The sequence below is a fragment of the Rhinopithecus bieti genome, unplaced genomic scaffold, assembly GCF_001698545.2.
Source record: "Rhinopithecus bieti isolate Rb0 unplaced genomic scaffold, ASM169854v2 scaffold_76167, whole genome shotgun sequence".
Lineage (NCBI taxonomy): Eukaryota > Metazoa > Chordata > Mammalia > Primates > Cercopithecidae > Rhinopithecus > Rhinopithecus bieti.
The window spans coordinates 602548-626426 of NW_016828260.1; the positions used below are offsets into that span (position 1 = coordinate 602548).

The window sequence follows — 23879 nt, forward strand, 5'->3', positions numbered from 1 at the left end:
ATTGAGGACCTCGTCCGTGACGGACTCCTTGAACCCTGTATGTCCCCATATAACACTCCAATATTGTCTGTAAGAAAGTCACATGGGTCATACTGGCTAGTAGAAGACCTCTGGGTTATTAATCAAACAGCTCAAACTACCCCATCCCCCCCGCTGCTGTTCCCAACCCTTACACCATTATCAGCAAAATCCCACACGATCACCAGTGGTTCACAATGATAGATTTGAAAGATGCTGGCCAGGCATGGTGGCTCACACCTGTAATCCTAGCACTTTGGGAGACTGAGGCGGGCAGATTGCCTGAGCTCAGGAGTTTGCGACCAGCCTGGGCAACATGGTGAAACCCCGTCTCTACTAAAATGCAAAAAAAAAAAAAAAAAAAAAAAATTAGCCAGGCACGGCAGCATGCGCCTGTAATCCCAGCTACTCAGGAGGCTGAGGCGGGAGAATTGCTTGAACCTGGGAGGCGGAGGTTGCAGTGAGCAGGGATTGTGCCACTGCACTCCAGCCTGGTGATAGAGCCAGGCTCCGTCTCAAAAATTAAAATAAAATAAAAAATAAAAATAAAAAAAGAAAGATGCTTTTTTGGGCTTGCCCTTTAGCAGAAGACAGCCGGGACATGTTTGCTTTTGAGTGGGAGGACCCTCACTTAGGTCGAAAACAGCAGTACCAGTGGACAGTCCTACCCCAGGAGTTTACAGACTCCCCAAATCTATTCGGTCAAATTTTAGAACAAGTCCTAGAAATCTTTTCCCTTCGTTCATCCATAGGCCTACTCAAATATGCAGATGACATGCTCATTTCAGGAAATAGCAAGGAGCACATAACCACAATTTCAATTAACTTCCTGAATTTCCTAAGGGAACAAGGGTTAAGGGTCTCAAGGAGTAAAATTCAGTTTGTAGAACCTGAGGTAAAATATCTAGGACACCTCATCAGTAAAGGCAAACAGAAAATAGTACCTGAACGAATTGAAGATGTCACATCTCTACCTTTGCCTGAAACAAAGCAGGAACTTAGAAAATTCTTGGGATTAGTTGGATACTGTCGTCTATGGATTGATTCTTATGCCCGAAAATTAAAACCTCTATATCAAAACTCACCCAAGAAGAACCAGACCCCTTCGTTGGACCCCATCAGAAGTCCAACAAGTAGAAGAGTTAAAACACCTACTTGTAACTGCCCCCGTTCTAGCTTTGCCCTCCTTAGCCATTCCACCTTTTCGTCAGTGTAAACAAGGGGGTGGCTTTAGGGGTACTCACCCAAAGACACAGAGGCCAGCGGCAGCCCATAGCCTTCCTGTCCAAAGTTCTTGACCCAGTAACCTGCAGATGGCCCCAGTGTGCCTAATCCATAGCAGCAACTGCCTTGCTAGCAGAAGAAAGCAGGAAAATGACCTTTGGGGGAAGCCTCTTTGTATGCACCCCTCATCAAGTTAGGACCATTCTTAATCAGAAGGCAGGAAGATGGCTCACTGACTCAACAATTTTAAAATATGAGGCTGTCGGGTGGGCGCGGTGGCTCACACCTGTAATCCCAGCATTTTAGGAGGCCGAGGCGGGCAGATCACAAGGTCAGGAGTTCGAGACCAGACTGCCCAGCATGGTGAAACCCTGTCGCTACTAAAAATACAAAAAATTAGCCAGGTATGGTGGCGTACGCCTGTAATCCCAGCTACTTGGGAGGCTGAGGCAGGAGAATTGCTTGAACCCCGGAGGCAAAGGTTGCAGTGAGCTGAGATCAGCTACTGCACTTCAGCCTGGGCAATATAACGAGACTCCATCCCCCTCCTCAAAAAAAATTGAGGCTGTCTTATTAGAGAGGGATGATTTGACATTGACCACTGATAATTCGCTCAACTCTGATGCTTTCCTAATGGGAAATCCGAACTGGGAGGAACCTGAGCATAAATGTTTAGATCTGATCAGTTATCAAACTAGAATCAAACTGGATCTAAGCAAGACCGTATTCCAAACCGGGTGTCACCTCTTTATAGACGGCTCCTTCCCAGGTAATTGAAGGAAGAAGGCATAATGGGTACTCTGTAGTTGACGGGGAAACCCTCATGGAGGTAGAGTCAGGGAGACAGCCCAATAACTGGTTCACTCAAACATGTGAACTCTTTGCATTAAATCAGGTCTTAAAATCTTTTCTAAATCAGGAAGGAACTATTTACACTGACTCCAAGTATGTTTTCGTAGTAGTCCATACCCTTGGAAAGATCTGGACTGAACGAGGCCTCATTAATAGTAAAGGCCAGGACCTTGTCCATAAAGAATTGATTATATAAGTACTAGAAAATCTTCAACTACCAGAAGAAATAGTGGTGGTCTATGTCCCAGGACACCAGAAAAACCCATCCTTTGAAAGTCAGGGAAATAACCTCGCAGATCAAGTAGCCAAGCAAGCTGCCTCTTCCCGAGAGGCACCCATTTTCCATCTGACCCCTTGCCTTCCCCTCCAGTCGCAATCCCCATCTTCTTCAACGCAGACCAAGAAAAGTTAAAAAGAATAGGAGCTAAGGAAAGCTCAGAGGGAAGGTGGGTATTACCAGACGGGAGGGAAATGCTGTCTAAACCTCTTATGAGGGAAATATTGTCACAGCTTCAAGGAACTCACTGGGGTCACCAAGCTATGTGTGACACAGTCCTCAAAGCCTATGGGTATATAGGAATCTATACCCTCACTAGGCAGGTGGCGGATAGTTACCTAAGTGTGCAAAAAACTAATAAACCCGAAGGAAACAGCCTCCACTTTATCAAGGGAACCACTCCTATAATTGCCAATCCAACCAGTGCAACCCAGTACTTACCTCTATTACTACCCCTACCTCCGCCGACCCTAACTCCACTCTAGGTTGCTTCTATGGCTTAGGAGCTGATGTTACTGGAAGGGACCCTATAGGCTTCTTTGAAATATGTTTTGTTCACCCTTCTCTACCTCCTACCGTTTCCCCTTCTCCAAGCCCACCAAATCAAACCATTCCTCACCTCTTACCCAATGACAAAACCAAAGTAGCTATAGTAGAGGTCAAGGACTTAAAGCAAACCCTAGCCATTGAGACCGGGTATCAAGATGCAAATGCCTGGCTGGAATGGATTAAATATTCTGTTCACACCCCGAATAAAAGCGACTGTTACGCTTGTGCAGCAGGCAGGCCACAAACCCAGATTGTCCCCTTTCCACTCGGATGGGCCAACCAACCAGGCATGGACTGTATGGTAGCTCTCTTCCAGCACCACGGCCTGGGAAAACAAGACGTGCACCACTCTTTCACTACGTTTCCCAAAGATCAGGAGCCCTGTGGGTCAGCCCCTAAGGACCATTCAACTTTCAGCTCTCAATGCCAATTTTACCTTGTGTCTCTCACGACGGGGACAAATTGACACTCCCTGGAAATCTAATGGGAGTCTAAACCTTTTCAAGAGCTAACCAATCAGTCGGCCCTTGTCTACCCCTGAGCAGACGTATGGTGGTTTTGTGGAGGACTGTTACTGGGTACGCTGCCAAGCAACTGGACTGGCACTTTTGCTCTAATCCAATTGGCCATCCCTTTCACCTTGGCATTTCATCAACCAGACAGGAAGCAAGTAACCCGAAGAAAAAGAGAAGCCCCTCATGGGTCCTTTGACCCCCATGGTTACGTAGACAGTAGCAGGGTCCCATGGGAGTTACCAAGTGAATTTAAAGCTCGAAACCAAATAGCCGCTGGGTTAGAGTCTGTTTTGTTCTGGTGGTCTGCTATAAATAAAAATGTAGACTGGATATATACTACCATGAGTAGCGATTCATCAATTATACCAGGGATGCCATCAAGGGAATAGCTGAACAATTAGGCCCCACCAGCCAGATGGCCTGGGAAAATAGGCTAGCCCTTGACTTGATACTGGCAGAAAAAGGCAGAGTCTGTGTCATGATCTGAGTCTAATGTTGTACTTTTATCCCTAATAATACAGCTGCCTATGGGACCATCACAAAAGCTTTACGAGGCCTTACCACCCTGGCAAATGAATTAGCTGAAAATTCTGGAATAGATAACCCTTTTATGGGTCTCATGGAAAAGTGGTTTGGAAAATGGAAAGGACTCCTGGCTTCTATCTTTACCTCTCTTGCAATTGTTACTTGTGGGCTGTCGCATCATACCTTGTATGGTGGGTTAACTCAAAGGCTCATAGAAACAGTCCTCACTAAAGCCCCCCTTGCTTCTCTCCCTTCATACTCAGACAAGCTCTTTCTCCTGGATAATCAAGAATGAAGCCAAATTCTGTTAAAAATTTTTGAAGAGGAAGAAGTATCAAACAGAAGAGAGGAAATTGTTGGGACAGCTAAGCTCTTCAAAGACTCAACTTCTTGGTCATAAGCTGTAAACAGATTCTCCCCGTTTTTCTTCTTTTTCGCCAGTCTACCCTGTTTGGGAAAGTTTAAACCTTAGCCAGGCGGGATCAGCTCAGATTGTGCGGTCCATCCCGGGCCAATGGGGAAAGGACACAGAAAAACAGGAACTGTGTTAGAGTTAAAAACCGCTTCTCTCTTTTGTTTAGGGTGCTCTTGGGATTACAAGCAGCGCAGGCGGCACCGTTCTGAAGTAAAGATGCCTTGCTGGGAAATCTTCTGTCTCAGTGCTGGTTTTTCTTGACTACACGGAGCACTTGTTTCCAACACCCCTGTGCTCCAGGCTGGGTTAGGTCTGATCTCAGGGCATGTCTGTTTCAACACGTATCTGTAGTTCTTAAGCTTGTGTTGCTCACTGCAGTGGGCCTGGCCTGGTCTAGAGGAGGCGCTCAGTAAGTATCTGTGAAATGTGAATGTGTGGTTCATTCAGTGAATATGGCCCTGGGGCTGGAGATGGTAGAGGTGTTCTGGGAGCTTCTGGAGAAGGAGACCTGGGAGGAGAAGGTTGGAATGGCGGAGGCAGCAGAGGGGCTGGGTGAACGCACCTGTCCCACCCAGGCCCATCCTCTGCAGCCCGAGAAGGAAGCTCACAGGGCAAGGCATGGAAGAGGTAAGTCCCCTGCCCTGTGCCTGGGCTGTTGATGGCCTCAGGAAAATGGAACCATTATCTGTCGCTGTCAAGTGGCTGGGGGCCAGGACACCTGGGTTGGCCGTGAGGGGACATTCCTGAGGAGAGTGGAGGCCAGGCTGGGGCAGGGTGTGGCACGACAGAGAGGAATGTAGTGGAACCAGTGGGTCAGACTTCTGAGGGCCCCAGGCTCCAGTCTCATGGCTGGCCTGTTCCCTCCTAAGCTGCCATCTTCACATCTTCAGGACCCACCCCTCTACTCCCCACCCTCAGCACAACAATGTGATGTGATCGAAAGGCAAATCTTTATTTTTCAGGAAGAGAAACAGGAGAGTGTGAGTCCTCTGGACTTAGGAGGTCTGGGCGGCTGGTCCACGGTTGTCCAGGTAGTGCCGCAGGGCTGTGGGATAATCTGTCATGACGCCAGTGGCTCCCACACTGAAGGCTGCTTCAAAATCTGACTCTTCATTAAGGCACCAAAAGACCACCTGAGCAGGGAGGGATCAACTAAGGTCAGGAGCTTGTAGATTCTGAAAAATTTTACATCCAGACAGTGGGGACCCACCTCCTCCTCTATGGAGACTCCCCAGCAGCAGTAGGCTGGGGCTGATTGTTAAATTCTCAGGAATTTTGCAAAGTGGTTATTAAACCCAGCCATTATTAAAAATTAAATCATAGCCTAGATACAGTGGTCCACGCCTCTAATCTCAACACTTTGGGACGCCGAGGCAGGAGTTGAGGTCAGGTGTCTAAGATCAGCAAGTGAGACCTCATCTCTACAAAATACTTTTAAAAAATTAGCCCGGTGTGGTGGTGTGCGCCTGTGCTACCAGCTACTTGGAAGACTGAGGTGAAAGAATTGCTTGAGCCCAGGACTCTGAGGCTATAGTGAGCTATGGTTGCGCCACTGTACTCCACCCTGGGTGACAGAACAAGACCTCGTCTCAAAAACATAAATAAATAAATTATATAAACTGACAATTAAATAATTTTTTTTTTTTTTTTTTGAGTAGGAGTCTTACTCTGTCACCCAAGCTGGAGTACAGTGGCTTGAACTTGGCTCACTGCAAGCTCCGCCTCCCAGGTTCACGCCATTCTTCTGTCTCAGCCTCCCAAATAGCTGGGACTACAGACGCCCACCACCACGCCTGGCTAATTTTTGTATTTTTAGTAGAGATGGGGTTTCACCGTGTTAGCCAGGATGGTCTCGATCTCCTGACCTCGTGATCCGCCTGCCTCAGCCTCCCAAAGTGCTGGGATTACAGGTGTGAGCCACCGTGCCCGGCCCTAAATAAATTATTAAAACAACAGCGGCCAGGCATGGTGGCTCATGCCTATAATCCCAGCACTTTGGGAGGCTGAGGCAGGTGGATCACCTAAGGTCAGGAGTTCGAGACCAGCCTGGCCAACATGGTGAAACCCCATCTCTACTAAAAATACAAAAATTATCTGGGCGTGGTGGTGGGCGCCTGTAATCGCAGCTACTCAGGAGGCCAGGGCAGAAGAATCGCTTGAACTCAAGAGGTGGAGGTTGCAGTGAGCTGAGATCGCGCCATTGCACTCTAGCCTGGGCAACAGAGCAAGATTCTGCTCAAAAAAAAAAAAAAAAAAAAAAAAAAAAAAACAACCCAAAACAAACAAAAAACCAGCAATAAATACTCAAAGCATATTTCTTCCTAATCAATTTCCTATTACTGTGTCCTTGAAGTGATTAAGTCTGTTGAGGCTGTGAGATGGAACTACATGATGGGGTGCCAACAGGCAGCTCTTCCCATTCTGCATTTGGTGGCTTCAAGTCGGCAGCCTGAAACTGGCCAAGGTAGGAGTATTTAAACCAGGAAAATTAATGTTCAAATCAGGGCTTTCATTTGTTCCTCTCTGAGAGCTGGTTGTTGACCACTTACCAGCACCACCCTCTCCCAGCGCCCCCGTTCCACCGCCACCTGCCCCAGCTTCTGCAGCTCTGCCACTTCCCTGCTTGTTCTAGTAGGCACTGAGGTAGGTGGAGATGGGAATTTTTTATTTTATTAAAAATACAGATGAGACGAGGTCTCTCTGTATTGCCAACACTGGAGTGCAGCGGTGTAATCACAGCCCACTGCAGCCTTGACCTCCTGGGCTCAAGCGATCCTCCCACCTCAGCCTCCTAACTAGTTGGGACTACAGGCATGTACCACATGCCCAGTTAATATTTTATTTATTTATTTATTTTTGAGACAGTTTTGCTCTGTTGCCTAGGCTGGAGTGCAGTGGCGTGATCTCGGTTCACTGCAACCTCCAGCTCCTGGGTTCAAGCGATTCTCGTGCTTCAGCCTCCCGAGTAGAGCTGGGATTACAGGCTCCCGCCATCATACCTGGCTAACATTTACATTTTTAGTAGAGATGAGGGTTCACCATGTTGGCCAGGGTGGTCTCGAACTCCTGACCTTAGTTGATCCGCTGGCCTCGGCCTCCCAAAGTGCTGGGATTGCAGGCATGAGCCACTGCACCCGGCCTCTGCATTTTTTTTCATTTCCCTTTTCCTTTCCTTTTTCTCTCCCTCTCCTTCTCTCTCTCCCTCTCTCTAGCTGTTTGCACTCTCTCCTCTCTGTCTTTTGAGACAGTCTGGCTATCTCTCCCAGGCTGGAGTGTGGAGTGCAGTGGCGTGATTCTGATTACAGCTCACTGCAGCCTCAAAACCCTGTGCTCAGGTGATCCTCCCATCTCAGCCTCCTGAGTGGCTGGGACTACAGGTGCAAACAACTGTGCTTGGCTAATTTTTAAATTTTTTGTAGAGACGAGGGTCTCGGTATGTTGCCCAGGCTGGTCTTAAACTCCTGGGCTCAAGTGATCCTCCCACCTTGGCCTCTCAAAGTGATGGGATTACAGGCAGGAGCCACTGTGCCCAGCCTCTGCCTACAGCATTTCTTCCCTGTACCCTTGATGGGAAGCTCCCACCCCTAGTACCACAGTGCCTGGAACATTCTCAAGGATCATTTACTAATTAAATGATCTGGTTGAAGCCAGTGCTCAGGGGAGAGGGGTTGGGCTGGGCCTGGTTTCTCCCATCTCTCATCTTTTCCCAGCCCCTCTCATCAGGGATCATGATACATCATTGTTGTCATCATAATGGCTAACATTTATCAAGCCCTTAATAAGTACTAGTTACATATCCATAAGTTGGCAATGTCAGGTTAGGAAAATATGTGTGTAGCCAGGTGTGGCACCTGTACAGGCTCACACCTGTAATCCCAGCACTTTGGGAGGCTGAGGCAGGCGGCTCACTTGAGGCCAGGAGCTCTAGACCAGCCTGGTCAACATGGTGAAACCCCATCTCTACTAAAAACACAGAAATTAGCCAAGCGTGGTGGCAGGCGCCTGTAGTCCCAGCTACTCAGGAGGCTGAAGCAGGAGTATCGCTTGAACCTGGGAGGCGGAGGTTGCAGTGAGCCGAGATTGCATCACTGCACTCTAGCCTGGGCGACAGAGACTCTTGTCACAAAAAAAAAAAAAAAAAAGGAAGAAGAAAATTGTGTGTGTGTGTGTGTGTGTATCCAGAGAGTTAAATATACCATTTTCCCATTTTAGGGATGAAGAAACTGAGACTCAGGTGAGGTCACCTGCCAGAACGATGCAGCTAGTTGGCAGCAGAGTGGGACTGGAACCCTGCTGCCAAGTCCGTGTACAGTGGGAGTGGCGGTCAAGGCCTCACCTGCACCCCTCGCTCCTCCAAGTGTCGGATCAGACTCTTCCTCATGATCAGCCTGGGGGTGGGGTGGGGACATGGGAGGTGATGATGAGAGGGGACCCGGGAGACGGGCAGCAGTAGGTCTCTATGGGGACACTCCACCCAGCTGTCTTGCCCACCTCACCATTTCGAAACCACAGCCGACAGCTGGTTCAGGCAAGAGCAGGAAAATGGGAAATAGGTCCTGCAGAGAGAAGGAAGTGGGGGTTAGCCCCTAGGGTCTCCCCTGTCCCAGAGGTGGGGCAGGGTGGTAGTACCCCCCCAACCAGGGTAGTGCTGCCCTCCAACCCCCCAGAATCCCCCAGAATAACCTTTGTAGTTGCCCCAGTGAACAATTCACCGATTGTTCAGAGAGCCTACTCTGACCTCCACGCTTTGAAGGTGTGGTCCTCCAGCCACCATTCAACAGATAAGGAGTCTAGGCCTTAGAGAACTGAAGGGACTTGCCAGGCCCCAAGCAGAGCAGTGGTGGGGCTGGGGCCAGGACCTGGTTTGGTTCCAAAGCTGGACACCCAGGCTGGAGGTCTTCCTGGTTGGGCCTGGCCAGTTTCTTATTTATTTATCTTATTATTAAGATAATAAATAAATGTAAATAAAATTTTTTTGTAGAGACATGTCTCACTATGTTGCCCAGACTGGTCTTGAACTCCTGGACTCAAGCAATCCTCCCGCTTTAGCCTCCCAAAGTGCCAGGATAATAAGTGTGAGCCGGCCAAGTGTAGTGGCTCACACCTGTAATCCAAGCACTTTGAGAGGCTGAGGAGAGAGGAGACAAGCGTGGCCAACATGGCGAAACCCCATCTCTACTAAAAATACAAAAATTAGCCGGGCGTGGTGGCACGCCTGTAATCCCAGCCGCTTGGGAGGCTGAGGCAGGAGATTTGCTTGAACCCAGGAGGCGGAGGTTTCAGTGAGCCGAGATCGCACTACTGCACTCCATCCTGGGCCACAGAGCGAGACTCCTTCTCAAAAACAAAAACCAAAACCTCGTGAGCCACTGTGCCCACTGGCCAGCTTCTTGAGACCAGACAGCACTTAGTGGGACGGCCCCTAATTATCCCACTCCAGGGGTGACTTTAGAGGCCCTTTGTAGTGTCCTAGGGCAGGCTTTGGAGTCAGACCCAGGGAAAACCTAAGCTTTGGACTTCCAGCTGTGTGTCCTTGGGCAAATCACAGAACCTCTCTGGGCCTCAGATTCTCCAGGGTACCATGGGAGTCATGATTCCTATACCTCCTGGGGGTGCTGCAAGGTAAAAGTCAACCCAAAAGATGTGAAAACGCTTTATAAATCTTGTATAAGGCCGGGCGCGGTGGCTCATGCCTGTAATCCCAGCACTTTGGGAGCCAGAGGCAGGCAGATCACGAGGTCAGGAGATTGAGACCATCCTGGCTAATATGGTGAAACCCCGTCTCTACTAAAAATACAAACAAATTATCCAGGTGTGGTGGCAGGTGCCTGTATCCCAGCTACTTTGGAGGCTGAGGCAGGAGAATGGCATGAACCCGGGAGGTGGAGCTTGCAGTGAGCCAAGATCGTGCCACTGCACTGCAGCCTGGGCGACACAGCGAGACTCCTTCTCAAAAAAAAAAAAGTCCTGTAAAAAGGTGGTACACAAATATCATTGAATGATCTCTTTGCAGCAAGGGATTGTGGGGGCTGAGTGGGACTTCCTTTTGGACAATAGAGGGGAGCAGAGAGCTCTGGGACTACCACAGAGAAGCTGTCAGAAAGCAAAGGGAGACCGGGCCCGGGGGCTCAGGTCTATAATCCCAGCACTTTGGGAGACCAAGGCGGAGGCTCGCTTGAGCTGAGTTCAAGAGCAGCCTGGGCAACATAGTGAGACCTTGTCTCTACAAATAATTTAACAATTAGCCAGGTGCAGTGATGCAAGCCTATACTCCCAGCTACTCAGGAGGCTGAGGCAGGAGGATCTCCTGAGCCCAGGAGATCAAGGCTGCAGTGAGTCATGATCTGGCCACTGCATTCCAGCCTGAGCAAGCCTGTCTCAAAAAAAAAAAAAAAAAAAAAAAATTAAAGCAAAGGGAGGGACCGGCTTAAGTGCCAGGGAAGTATCCAAATTCGTGATCCTTTCCCCAGATGTTACTTTGTTAACCACTGCCTTCCTGCAGAACACTGACTTGCCTTTTCCTGCTGAGGGTCTGAGACAGCCGTGCTTTAATTAATGAACAAATGTCTTCCCAGCCAGACTGTAAGCTCATCGAGGACCTCCTCCCACCCTCATTGGTCTTATTTACACATTATAACTGCATCTGGGACAGAGTAGATGTTCAATAAAATATGCTAGATGGACTGAGATGGATAAATGAGCCCTCCTAAAACTCCACATTTGCACAGAATTTCACGGTGTTCATAGTTCCCTTAGTATTCATGAATGCTGGGTAAGAACCACTGTCCTTAAAGGACCTTGGGGGGTTATCTCTGAGGGGAGCCGGGGAGCTGGGAAGATCCGGGCTCCTTCTCCACGGGGACCCTAAGCAGTGGAGCGTTTTTGAGGTCCGCCCCCCAGTGGTACCTGTTGATGATGTTGGGCAGGAAGCAGAAGAAGAACTTCTCAGGGATTGGGATGAAGGGCAGCAGCCCCAGGTAGTAGGAAAGCAGCACCCAGAATCCTCGGCTTATCGTGAAGGACAGGGGCATCTCGGGGTTCTGGGGAGGCAAGGAGAGATAAGAGAAAGAATCTGTCTGCTCTGGGGAAGCAGAGAGGAGGCATGAGCTGCAGAGGAGCTGTGGTGGGCATTCCAGAAGCCCTACTACCTGCAGGATCCAAGTCACATCCTGGGGCTGGGTGTGGTGACTCACGCCTGTAACCTCAGCACTTTGGGAGGTTGAGGCGGGTGGATCACATTAGATCAGGAGTTCAAGACCAGCCCGACTAACAGGATGAAACCCCATCTGTACTAAAAATACAAAAATTAGCTGGGTGTGGTGGTGGGCGCCTGTAATCCCAGCTACTCGGGAGGCTGAGGCACGAGAATCACTTGAACCCAGGAGGCAGAGGTTGCAGTGAGCCGAGGTTGTACCACTGCACTGCAGCCTGGGCAACAGAGAGAGACTATGTCTCAAAAAAGAAAAAAAACAAAAGTCACATCTTGGCCCTGTGTTCGAGGCCTGAGTTCACACCCTTTTCATTGCCACCACCACACCACTGGAAACTCTCCCAGACCCCTCTAGCTTGGGTCCCCATGCTGGGTGGGCTCCAGCTCCCAGGAGGAGGGGCCCCTGGAGGACGAAGGGGATCGGGTACGGGGGAACTCACGGCAGCCTTGCATTTCTTCATGACTGAGCGGTTCTCTGAGGCCCAGATGGTGATTTCATTACGGTCATAGCGTCTCACCAAGCCTGCTATCTGGGAGGAGAGAAGGAGGTGATAGAGAGCCAGGCCTCTCTCCCACCCCCGGTGGCCGCCCTAGCCCTGCCTGCAGCACCACCTCACGGATGAGCTCTTCATTATTCCCTTTGATCTCTACACTCATGGGTGTCCTTGGAAACCTCTGGAACAGGTCCTCCAGACGAACCATGCGCCGGTCTGACCCGTGAGCAAAGTGGCCTGGGGGTGGTGTGGGAAGAGGGGTCAGAGAGGAAAGCCAAAGCGGGGGTCCAGGGAAGGCAGGCATGGCCCAGACAGGGCTTGAAGCCCTTGCTCTCACCTGGAGAGAAGTAAACCTCCAGCTCCTCCTTGTAGAGGGGCAGGTCCTGGGGAGGACAGGAAGGATGTCACTAGAGGCCTGCATTGGGCATGGCGACTCTCAGGGTGGGGGGTTGGGGTGTCAGGGCAGTGCCCACCTCGAAGTCCAAGCTGCCCACATCCCTGTTCAGGCCCGACTGGCGGTACAGGTTCTCATCATGTGACACCACCACCACTTTGTCCCGTGTCAGCTGACAGTCGAGCTCCAGGAGGTCCGAGCGCTGGGCCATGGAGCTGTGGGGGCAAAGGTTAGCTGCGGGGCGGCGGGGGATTGGGGAGCAGGGGACTGGGATGATGGACATGGTGGTGGGGAGGTGGCGGAGAATGTGAGAGCAGAGTTTACAGCGGCATGTGCAGGCCACCTCCAGGGGGCGCCAGTCACCCTGTTAGGAAGTGAATGGTGTCCCTTGCTGTGATGCAGTGCACGACCTGCACATCCTCACATGGCAGCCTGGGCAGGGGCAGATACACTCACTTCTCCATGGCCTCCATGGTGCTTTCCAGCAGCTCTCCAGATCCTGTGGGGGACACTGGAGTGGGCCCCTGGGGCTTGGGGTCCAGGGGCCTGGCCCGACCTCATCACCCACATTCCTTCTCTGGGCTCCATCCTCCCTCTGGCCTTACCTCCCCAGCCAGCCCAGGCTGCACCAGCCTCTTCTTCCTTGTCCACACCCTGCCCTGCCACCTTGCTCTCCTTCTCTCTTGGTCCCTGCCCTGTTTCTAGCACGCGCCCTTGGACCTACCCTTCTCTGCTGTCCACTTTGGCGCCTGTTCTCACCCCCACCCAGCTCACCTCCTCGGTGGGCCGCCAGGCGGACGCGGAAGGTGGGAGCCCGGGGTGTGTGCAGCAGGTGAGGCCAGCGCAGGAAGAAGATGGAGAGCATGGCATAGCTGCCCAGGGCAGGGAGGGCATAGTATAGCGAAAGGCTCATGTCTGTACTCCCACAGAAGCTCCCGCAGCCGCACACTCAGCCGTCCGTGGGACTGTGCTGCCTGCCTAGCCGGTGTGGGCCGGCTCTACTACTGGCCACTGCCACGCCCGTGGGACCTGCTGAGCCGGCCACTGGGCTGGCTTGGAGCCAGGCTGCAGGGTTCGGCTGAAGCTGAGGTAGTATCAGATGAAGCCGGGGTAGTATCAGATGAGGCAAGCAGCCCTGGCCCTCATATCCCCAAGCCCTTCCCAGACCCCAGCAGCCCCCTGTCCTGGGCCACATCGGGGGAGTAAAAACCACCCAGGACTGTTGGGACCTCTCCCTCCCACTGGTGCTTGTAGCCAGCACATCTAACATACCTACCCCTTGCAGTTTCAGAGGATCCAGGGGTGTGTAGGGTGCTCCTGAATCACCCCCAGCCAGTTAGACAGGAAGCCATTAGTGAGGGGACAGGACAGTGACTAAGGGGAAAATTGACCCCCTTCTTTCTAGGAGTCTGGAGCTCTCCAGAGCCCCGTCCCCAACCCTGGGCAGCTGGGAGTGAAGGGCACCAGGCCCCAGAAAGCCCAAGTCAAGCAGCAGCTGGGCTGCAGGAGTCCGTCCTCAGAGCTGCACGGGGCAGGGCGGAGGCGTCGCAAACACAGACAGAGCCAGGGTCAGCCATAGACACATCTCTATATTTATATATTAGACGGGTCAGGGAGGTGGCAGGGGCGCCGGGCTCTCCACGTCCCCCAGCTCCACTTCTGCTCACCACACACAGAAGCAGCGAGGGCACTCGAAGTGACAGCTTTGACGGGGAGGGGATTCAGCCCAGCCCAGCTCCTTGGGGATGCTAGCCCTTGAGACTAAGGAATGTTCCTTCAGGGAAGATAGGGTGGGGTTTAAATGAGATGAGGGGGGCAGGCCTGGCCCTGAGTCCCTACTCAGCGCCCCCCACCCTCCACCCCTGCCCCTCAGCAGGTCAGGGCAGCCAGAGCCCCTCCATTCCAGAACTGCCAGAGACTGGGACACTAGAGAAGGTAAGGGTGCAGCAGCAGCAGTGGGAGATTGAACTGGGGCCACCTGAGCCCCCGAGGTCCTGTAGGAAGGGCAGCTGGGGAGGAGGAGGCCTTGGCCTGCCTAAAGCTGGAGGCCTCAGCGAAGGAGAGAGGTGGCCAGGCCCATGCTCCACCCTGGTCTGGGCTGCCAAGGTCTGGGCTCGGCACAGTGTCCATTTTCTAACAGTCTGGCGGAGAGGGGCAGGCAGGAGGCAGGTCCTAAAGAGAGAAGCAGACAGAAAAGGAGTCATTAGCATACCCCAGGCAGACCCGCGGAAGCCCTGACCTGAACGTCTCTCACCCTCACAGCTGGATAGGCTGGGTCTCAGTTTCCTTATCTGTAAATGGAGATAATAATAGTACCTAGCTGGAGGTACTGCTGTAAGATTAAAGGAATTAAGACATGTAAACCTCTTAGAACAATGCTTAGGGTTTTATGCTTTCATTATTAGAACTGTCTCGGCCAGGCGCAGCGGCTCACACCTGTAATCCCAGCACTTTGAGAAGTCGAAGTGGGTGGGTCACTTGAGCCCAGGAGTTTGAGACTAGCCTGGGCAACACAGCAAGACCCCAACTCTACAAAAAAAAAAAAAAAAAAAATTAGCCAGTTGCAATGGCTCGTCCAGCCAGCTGGGAGGATCCCTTGCGCCCCAGGAGTGTGAGGCTGCAGTGAGCTATGATTGCGCCACTGCACTCAGCCTGGGCGACAGAGTGAGACACTGTCTCAAAAAAATAAAAACAAAAAAAAGATAAATAGAACTGATTCCAGGAAACTGAGGCGCAGAGAGGTGAGGTGCCTTGCCCAATATCACACAGCACTTACTAAGTGGCACAGCTGGAGTTTGAGCCCAGGTATGCATGCCTTCTTCCTATTAGGCCACACCTGGCTGAAGACAGGAAGAGACCAGAGGAGGCAAGGAGGCAGTGTGGGTGGGGGCAGGCCCAGCAGGGTCCCCACAGCTATGTGAACTGCTGATCTGGCAGCAGGTGTGAGGAGGCCTGCCAATCTGGGTCAGGCTGGGTGCTGCTGGGCCCCTCCCAAAGCAATCATGGCCCCACCTGCTTCTGCCACACCCAGAGCCGAAGCCTGGCTCGGGTCCTCACCTGGGTGACAGGGGCCCTCAGTGACCTCTTGCCTCTTTACCAGTTCTGTTCTCAGAAGGAGATTAGAATGGCTGCTGGGGCTGGAGGATGCAGGGTGTTGACAGGTGGAGACATTTGGGGCTGGAGGACTGGGTGGGCCATGAGTCTGGGCAGCACTTGGGCTTTTTTTTTTTTTTTTTTGAGATGGAGTCTTGCTCTATAGTCCAGGCTGGAGTGCAGTGGTGTGATCTCGACTCACTGCAACCTCTGCCTCCTGGGTTCAAGCAATTCTCCTGCCTCAGCCTCCCAAGTAGCTGAGATTACAGGCACACGCCACCACACCTGGCTAATTTTTGTATTCTTAGTAGAGACGGGGTTTCACAATGTTGGCCAGGCTGGTCTCGAACTCTTGACCTCGTGATCCACCGACCTTGGCCTCCCAAAGTGCTGGGATTACAGATGTGAGCCACTGTGCCTGGCCCCCTTTTTTTTTTTGAGACAGAGTCTCACTGTTGCCCAGGCTGGAGTACAGTGGTGCAACCTCCGCCTCCCGGGTTCAAGCAATCTTCCCACCACAGCCTCCTGAGTAGCCAGGACTAGAAGCACATGCCTACACACCCGGCTAATTTTAGTATTTTTAGTAGAGACAGGGTTTCACCACGTTGGCCAGGCTGGTCTCGAACCCCTGACTTCAGGTGATCCACTCGCCTCAGCCTCCCAAAGTGCTGGGATTACCGGAGTGACCCACTGTGCCTGGGTAATTTTTGTATTTTTAGTATAGATGGGATTTCGCCATGCTGGCCAGGCTGGTCTCAAACTCCTGACCCACAGGTGATCCACTCATCTCAGTCTCAGTCTCCCAAAGTGCTGGGATTCCAGGCATGAGCCACTGCACCCAGCCCCCGGGCACTTCTGTTGTCACCAGACACACCGAGCATGGGTGCAGGGTAAGCTTGCTGCTGTATGGAGGCATGTATAGATATAGATATAGATATAGATATAGATATAGATATAGATATAGATATCGATATAGATAGAGATACAGATATAGATAGATATAGATATAGGTATTTGGTATCTATGTGCGGGCCATGGGGACACTCACCAGGCCCCAGGGTACAGGGATGTCTGTCTGGGTTAGGGGGCCTCTAGCGCTCCGGGCTGGAAGCGTGCTGTCTCCTGGAAGATGAGCTCCTTCAGCCGCTCCTTAGGTAGGTCATCCAGCTCCATGGCGAAGGTGAAGGGCTCCTCGGCCACTGGCTGGGGTGGCAGAGACAGCAAGGCTCAGGCCTGGCATGGGGGATGCCTACTTACCCCCCTGCCCCCGGCCCTACTGCTGCTGGGGACTGGCCCACCTCATCCGTCGGGTCATAGTACTGCTCCAGGTAGGGGTGAGCCAGCGCTTCCTCCACTGTGATCCGTTTATTGGGGTTAAAGGTTAACATCCGGTCCAGCAGGTCAAGGGCTATGGAAGGGCAGGAGTCAGGGGTCACAGGGAAGACTGAAGAAGCTCCCAGAAGCATCACTTTGCCTGTCTCCTCCAGCTGCTGCTGGGCTCCCGCACCCTCCATGGCACCCAGGGTTTATCCCACACCTGCCCTCATGTCTCTCAAACCTTTGGAGTCTGACTTGGGGAAAAGCTTGGCCCAAGCCACCTTGGTCTTGGAGGGCAGAGACTGTAGGTAGTTTCGGGCCTTCATGTTGATGATACAATTCAGGTCCTCCTGGGATGGGGAGCCCAGGATGCCTGTGGATAAGGAGGTGACTTGGTAAATGATCACCTCCTTCTTTCTGGGAACAGAACAGGCAACAAGGCAAGAACAAGACCCCCCAGCCCAGCAACTCATGCCAATCCCTCAGTTACCTCCTAGTCATTAGCATGGTGATGCAGAGCAAGGGGGCTGGATTCAGGCAGACCGAGGCTCAAATCCTAGGTCTGGTGCCTCCTTAGGTGTGGGACTTAGACTTGCTTTTCCCATCTATCCAATGGGGATAATATCTATACCTCATTGAGATACCATGAGATGCTGGAGGCGCCCCACACGTGGTGGTATCCCTGACTTGGACTCTCAAGAAATCTCACCTTGGAAAAGCTAATCATCCCCCACTCAGCCAGCCGGGCCTCCCTCACCCAGAATGTGGTTGAGCTGATCCAGGTAGTGCTTGCCAGGGAAGATGGGCCGGTTAGAGAGCATCTCAGCCAGAATGCAGCCCACAGACCAGATGTCGATGGACTTGGTATAGCCCTGGGAGAGAGGAGGAAGTGGTGGGCTCCTGGGCCAGCCTCAACAGGGTCCTGTTTCTACACCAAGCCACCATCTCCAAGTTAGATCCAACACCAGGCAGAAGGCAGAGGCCTGGAGGGCTCAATGCTCAGCTTCCTTGCAGAGCCCAAGGCCCAGAGGGTGGAATTCCTGTGTCATGGGGGTCAGTGTCTGGCTCAGAGGTAGCTCCAGGGCTTCCTGGGACCTGGTCCCTTCCCTTCAGGAGTGGGCAGCCCCTCCTACCTTGGAGTTCAGCATGATCTCTGGGGCCCGGTACCAGCGTGTAGCCACATACTCCGTCAGGAAGCCAGTGTGGTCATGCTCAGGATCGGCAATCCGGGCCAGGCCGAAATCGCAAATCTGGAATCAGACCAAGCTGCTAAGCTCGGTGCTCAAGGCCTCTGCAGCTTAAGCAGTCACGCCCCCTTGTCTTTGCCTCCACTGTTCCCCTTGCTTGCAATGTTCTCCTGCCCAAGGCTTCTACTGGTCACCTGGAAGCCCCAGACCCTGGGGGAGGAGGGGACAGGTGCCCAACCCTCTGACCTTAAGGTCGCAGGTGGTATTGATGAGCAGGTTGGAGGGCTTTAGATCCCGGTGGAGCACATTGGCGGAGTGGATGTACTTGAGGCCCCGCAGGATCTGGTAGAGGAAGTAGCAGATGTGGTCATTGCTCAGTTGCTGGCTTTTCAGCAACTTATACAGGTCAGTCTCCATCAGGTCCTGCACAATGTAGCTGAGGATGGTTCCGGAGACCCCCAGGGAGGGGGCAGCGGGAGGCACTCGGTTAAGGAAAACAGGCTCTGAAGGCGAGGCTGCACATCTCCTCCAGACAGGGCCCTGGGACTCAATAGATCTGCCAACCTGCACCACCACCTGGGCAAGCTGCTGCCGTTACCCAGTGGCAAGGCTCTGAACCTCTGTCGTGTCACAGTTGCTGATCCTGAGCAAGGGGCTTCACTTCTGTGGCCTCAGTTTCCCTACCAGGGAAACAGGGATAATAATAAACTGTGGGAGGCAGGAGAACTTCACAGTTAAGAGCAGCAACTTGGGCCAGGAGTGGTGGGTCACGCCTGTAATCCCAGCACTTTGGGAGGCTGAGGCGGGAGGATCGCTTGAGGCCAGAAGTTTGAGACCACCAGCCTGGGCAACATGGCAAAACCCTGTCTCTACTAGTAATACCAAAATTAACTGGGCACGGTGGCACGTGTCTGTAAGCCCAGCTACTCGGGAGGCTGCGACACGAGAATCACTTGAACCCAGGAAGCAGATGTTGTAGTGAGCCGAGATCATGTCACTGTACTCCAGCCTGGATGACAGAGTGAGACTCTATTTCAAAAATAAATAAATTAATTAATTAAAAAAAGAAAACTACAAAAAGAGCAGCAACTCTGGACTTAACCCATGGATGTCTGAAATCTCCTCTCTACTTACTGGCTTTAGGATCTCAACCTGTCTGTGCCTCAACTTTCTCATCTGGTATGTAGGGGAAATAATGTTTTTGTTTGTTTGTTTGTTTGTTTTCTTTTTGTGGAGATGGGCTCTTGCTATGTTGCCCACGCAGGTCTTGAACTCATGGGTTCAAGTGTTCCTTCCACCTGGGCCTCCCAAAGTGCTGGAAATTACAGGTGCGAGCCATGAAATAATGGTTCTTTTGAGGGTGGTTGTGAAGACTAGATGAGATGGCGCATGTAAAACTGTCAGCCCAGTGCTAGGCAAGTTGTGAGTGCTAGGCAAACATGAACTATTATTACTAATATCAATGCCTGAGTCACATGGCTGTTGAGGGAGTTAAATGAGATAATGTATGAACACCATCTGGCATGCAATAAATGTTTGCTTAAAAATAAATGCCTGCCTTATGGGAATAGTTTGTGCAAGAAAAATGAGGAGACACTCCCAATAGCACACTCCCACTCAAAGAGTGCTTGGCCATACCTCAGAAGATGGAGGAGTAAAATGTCTTTTTCTATTTGAAGATAAAACAAAGCTTATGCATAAATAAATAAATAAATCCACAAATGCCGTTTGGCTTGTCTCTGGAAAAATAAGTCAGGGCTGTCTTTTAGAATCTGCCTTGAGGCCAGGTGCGATGGCTCATACCTGTAATCCCAGCACTTCGGGAGGCCGAGGTGGGTTGAAGACCTAAGGTCAGGGGTTCAAGGCCAGCCTGACCAACAGGGCGAAACCGCGTCTCTACTGAAAATACAAAAATTATCTGGGCGTGGTGGCGGGTGCCTGTAGTCCCAGCTACTTGGAAGGCTGAGGCAGGAGAATAGCTTGAACCTGGGAGGTGGAGGTTGCCGTGAGCTGAGATCCAGCCACTGCACTCCAGCCTGGGTGACAGAGGGAGACTCCATCTCAAAAAAAAAAAAAAAAGAAAACAAGAATCTGCCTTGAAAGGGTCTTCAGAGAATATGTGGACCAGCCCTGCTGTTTTAGAGCTGGGGAGGCCCAGCGAGACACAGTGACTTGCTTCAGATCACACAGCGAGATGGTGGTAAGCACGGAGATTTCCTGTCCACAGTTTGTGGTGGGGGCTGCAGACACCGCAGTACAAATCCCCGCTCTTGGGTGGAGGGCTGGGACCAAGAGTGGGTGGGTGGGGCAGGGAAGAGGTGACAGGTGTCACAAGTTGCTAAGGAGAGCCAGACAGGAAGTGGACAGCAAACTAGGAAAGCAGTATCAGGGGAGGACAACAAAGGCTGGGCTGTCCCTCCCTGGGCAAGGTGCAAGTCCACAGGTGAGTAGGGTGTGGCTCTGAGTGAGAAGTCCTAAGAAGGACAAGTTCCCATCTGGGGGAGGGGAGGAGGAGACAGCAACAGAAACACTTGATTTTAGGTTTTCTGGGCCTCAGCTTCTTCATCTTTTTTTTTTTTTTTTTTGAGACAGGGCCACGCTCTGTCCCCCAGGCTGGAGTGCAGTAGCACAATCATAGCTCATTGCAGCCTTGAACTCCTGTGCTCAAGCCATCCTCCTGCCTCAGCATCCCAAGTAGCTGGGACTATAGTCATGCACCACCAAAGCTGGATAATTTTTAAATTTTTTGTAGAGATGGGGTCTCACTATGCTGCCCAGGCTGCTCTTGAACTCCCAGCCTCCACTGATCCTCTGGTCTTGGCCTCTAAGGTGTTGGAACTACAGACGTAAGCCATTGCACCCTCTCCTCATCTTTGAAATGAAGCTGAAAAGCCCATCTCATAGGGTAGTTGGGAGGTGTAATAGAGAAAAAAAAAAAAAGCATTGGGCATGTACAGTACCTGACACGCAGTAGGACCTCAAGAAAGGCAGGTTTTTGTTTTTGTTTTGTTTTGAGACAGAGTCTCGCTCTGTCACCCAGGCTGGAGGGCAGTGGCACGATCTTGGCTCACTGCAACCTCAACCTCCTGGGTTCAAGTGATTCTCCTGCCTCTGCCTCCCAAGTAGCTGGGATTACAGGCATGTGCCACCACGCCCTGCTAATTTTTTTGTACTTTTAGTAGAGATAGGGTTTAACCATGTTGGCCAGGTTGGTCTCTAACTCCTGGCCTCAGGTAATCTGCCCACCTCAGCCTCCCAAAGTGCTGGGATTACAGGCATAAGCCACCCTGCCCAGCCGACAGTTTGCTTTCTCCCTGTCTCCCTTCCAGTCTGGGGAAGGAGGAAAGAGAGGAAAGAATCATCCATTTGTTAGCAAGAAGTGACTGTGGGCAGAAGCTGGGTCATGTCTCGGAACTGCCGATGTCAGAAGACAACACTCCCATAGAGACCATCCTGCCTAGCCCTCCCCCTTGGGGCACAGAGCAGAGACCTGACTTGCTCAAGGCCATATTGCCCTGCTGCCGCAGGCCTGGGTTCATCAGAGGCCTCCAAGTCCTGTTACACTGTGGCTTCTCCTCTGCAGGAAAGTTTATTTTACTGGGTTTGTTTTGGAGGGTGGTGGGTAAGATGGAAACAGAAAGCAAGCAACGGGTCCCCAGCCCAGCTCCGAGGCTGTGTATGACCAGCCGACTGGGCAAGGTGAAGGATACACATCCCTCATGGCTTCCAGGGTGGACGCCCGCAGAATGTCTCGGATGCCGATGACATTCTCATGGCGGAAGCGCAGCAGGATCTGGATCTCCCGGAGCGTGCGCTGGCAGTAGGTCTGATGCTCGAAGGGGCTGATCTTCTTGATGGCCACGCGAGTCTTGCGCACGTGGTCATAGGCCGAGCTGAGGGGACCGGAGAGAGGCTGCTGCTGTGGCCTTACAAAGGGGGAGTCCGGGCCTGGTGGCCCCACCCAGGCCTTGGCAGGGAGGGGAGAGAGCAGGAGCTGGCTCTGGTCAAATCATAAACAATGCTGGTTCCTTCCTGCTGTGTAGGGCTGGGATCTCCAGAGAGAAAGCTGGGGACCAGCCAGGCGGCCCTTCGGTGACTTTACAAACAGAGGAAGAGACTGACCGCTCTCTGACTTCCCCTCTCCTCAATCCCCTTCCATTCTACTGGCCCTGAACCCTTCGCCCCCATTGCCAGGAAAGGTTCCTTAACTCAAGACAGGTCCGGGGGTGCAGATGCTGGGGGCACACGATGGAGCAAATACTGGGAAAAACGGCAGCCAGGGGAGGGGCAGGAGAGAATGGACAGGGCAGGGGCGGGTCCTAGGGTGAGGGAAGCGGGCAGCAGGGCTGTCCCAGAGCACACGGTTGCGCCGGGGGCACTCACAGACCCCTCCCAAAACATGCAGGTGGCACTCCTGGCCCCCTCATCTCTCTTTGGGCACCTGGTGGTGGTGGTGGGGGGGGGCCAAAGCCCTGCCCCACCCTGATCTCAGCTCGTCTACCCCAGGCTCCCTGGCACTGCCTCACAGGGGGAATCCAAGACATCCTTTCCCCCAAAACGGGCCCTCCACTGCCTCTTCACTAAGGATGTCGCCTCCCCGAGAGTACTCATCCTCTGGGCCTCGCCCCGTGTCACTAGGGTCCCCGCGGGCCCCGAAATGCACTCAGATGCCCCTCCCGTCATTACAGAAGGGTGGACTCAAAGCCTCCAAGCCCCCTCCCCTAAGGACGCAGGCAGCGCCCTCTCCCCTAGAAAGCACTCAGGGGTACCCTCCCTGGGACGCTCCCGATCATCCCGAGTCCCCTGCCTCCTCGGGAAGCTCCGCGTCTCCACGTACCGGAAAGCGCTCGGCGCCTCCCCCTCCTCTCCTGTGAAGCCCCCTCCCCTGAGGGCGCCCCTCCCCGGAACGCCCCCTCACCTGACCATGCCGTACGCGCCCTCGCCGATGTACTGCAGCTGCGTGTAGCGCGGGCCCACGTCGAACGGCTGCCCTTTCACCATCTCCACCTCCCCGGGACCCCGGGCCGACCCCTCGGCTCTCCGGGGCTCCCCACCCCCGCCCCCCTGAGCCGCCGCCGCCGCCATCTCCACTCCTCCCCCTCCCGCCGCCCTCCTCCCCCGGCGCCCCGCCCGGAGGCCCCGCCCTTCCCCCCGCCTGTCACCACGCAGGCCCGCGCGCTCCAGGCCCGCCCCTGCCCGGCCCCGCGCGCCCCCGGCCACGCGCGGGCGTTGGAGCCGTTCACGTGACCCACCCGCGCGCGCGCCCGCCCTTCTCGCCACAGGTGCTGCAGCCCCCGGGTCTCTGCTGGCTCCGCGGTCACCAAGTCACCGGCGAGGCTCGGCAGCGCCGCCTCGGAGACTGTTCCTCACCTCCTGTCCTCGAAGGCGGAAGCGGCTAGGGCGTGACCCTACCAGAGCCACCCAGCCAATGGTGTGCGGCGCCACCAGGAACCTGGGGGCCCGAGATCACCCTAGGTTAAAAAAACTGTTCTAATAAATGATCAGATTTTACAGGATGGGGAATCTGAGAGTTGGGCTAATAACTTTGGGGTAAGGTCACTAGTAATGACAGAGCTGAAACTCAAAATGATGTCTTCTGCAGAGGTTCTTTTTAATTCCATGCCTTCAGAATCCTAGACTGTTTTTATTTTATTTTAGAGACAGAGTCTCACTCTGTTCGTCCAGGCTGCAGTGCAGTGGTGCAATCATTTACTTACTGCATTCTCAACCCTCCTTGGGGTCAGTGATCCTCCCCACCTTCAGCCTCGCAAAGAGCTGGGACTATGATTGCGCGCCACCCGCCCTGCTA

General features: G+C 52.8%; 2 protein-coding genes and 1 long non-coding RNA gene across 5 annotated transcripts; 1 reads left to right on the forward strand and 2 right to left on the reverse strand.

The window, feature by feature from the left end:
- Positions 1 to 5308: 5308 nt before the first annotated feature.
- Positions 5309 to 13541, reverse strand: GDPD3 (glycerophosphodiester phosphodiesterase domain containing 3). 2 transcript variants are annotated; one of them, XM_017864446.1, is made up of 10 exons: positions 13248 to 13541; positions 12930 to 12972; positions 12553 to 12688; positions 12417 to 12462; positions 12198 to 12316; positions 12026 to 12115; positions 11282 to 11415; positions 8872 to 8931; positions 8712 to 8763; positions 5309 to 5508 (listed from the first exon to the last, which is right to left on the reverse strand). In XM_017864446.1, exons 1-10 carry the CDS (start codon positions 13384 to 13386, stop codon positions 5371 to 5373), a joined length of 957 nt encoding a protein of 318 aa, XP_017719935.1. In that variant the 5' UTR covers positions 13387 to 13541; the 3' UTR covers positions 5309 to 5370. The 2 variants fall into 2 exon arrangements, with proteins under 2 accessions (XP_017719935.1, XP_017719936.1); XM_017864447.1 differs by lacking the exons at positions 12930 to 12972; positions 13248 to 13541 and adding an exon at positions 12837 to 12924.
- LOC108523697 (uncharacterized) lies at positions 5440 to 8698 on the forward strand. The gene is made up of 3 exons (XR_001883868.1): positions 5440 to 5532; positions 6729 to 6839; positions 8588 to 8698. It is a non-coding gene; the product is annotated as an uncharacterized LOC108523697 (long non-coding RNA).
- Positions 13542 to 14042: 501 nt separating the features above from the next.
- Positions 14043 to 23248, reverse strand: MAPK3 (mitogen-activated protein kinase 3). 2 transcript variants are annotated; one of them, XM_017864443.1, is made up of 9 exons: positions 22989 to 23248; positions 21781 to 21963; positions 18317 to 18506; positions 18017 to 18133; positions 17641 to 17755; positions 17125 to 17256; positions 16865 to 16974; positions 16615 to 16769; positions 14043 to 14645 (listed from the first exon to the last, which is right to left on the reverse strand). In XM_017864443.1, the coding sequence occupies exons 1-8, from the start codon at positions 23153 to 23155 to the stop codon at positions 16647 to 16649; spliced, it is 1137 nt and encodes a 378-aa protein (XP_017719932.1). In that variant the 5' UTR covers positions 23156 to 23248; the 3' UTR covers positions 14043 to 14645; positions 16615 to 16646. The 2 variants fall into 2 exon arrangements, with proteins under 2 accessions (XP_017719932.1, XP_017719934.1); XM_017864445.1 differs by lacking the exon at positions 17125 to 17256.
- Positions 23249 to 23879: the final 631 nt, after the last annotated feature.

Coding starts and splice junctions, on each gene's coding strand:
- GDPD3 (XM_017864446.1), bottom strand. CDS start 13,386: ATGAGCCTTTCGCTATACTATGCCCTCCCTGCCCTGGGCAGCTATGCC. Junction 12,689..12,929: donor ACCATGGAGGCCATGGAGAA/GTGAGTGTATCT, acceptor TTGCCCCCACAG/CTCCATGGCCCAGCGCTCGG. Junction 12,463..12,552: donor TGGGCAGCTTGGACTTCGAG/GTGGGCACTGCC, acceptor TGTCCTCCCCAG/GACCTGCCCCTCTACAAGGA.
- MAPK3 (XM_017864443.1), bottom strand. CDS start 23,155: ATGGCGGCGGCGGCGGCTCAGGGGGGCGGGGGTGGGGAGCCCCGGAGA. Junction 17,756..18,016: donor AGATCATGCTGAACTCCAAG/GTAGGAGGGGCT, acceptor CCTCTCTCCCAG/GGCTATACCAAGTCCATCGA. Junction 16,770..16,864: donor ACTATGACCCGACGGATGAG/GTGGGCCAGTCC, acceptor CTGCCACCCCAG/CCAGTGGCCGAGGAGCCCTT.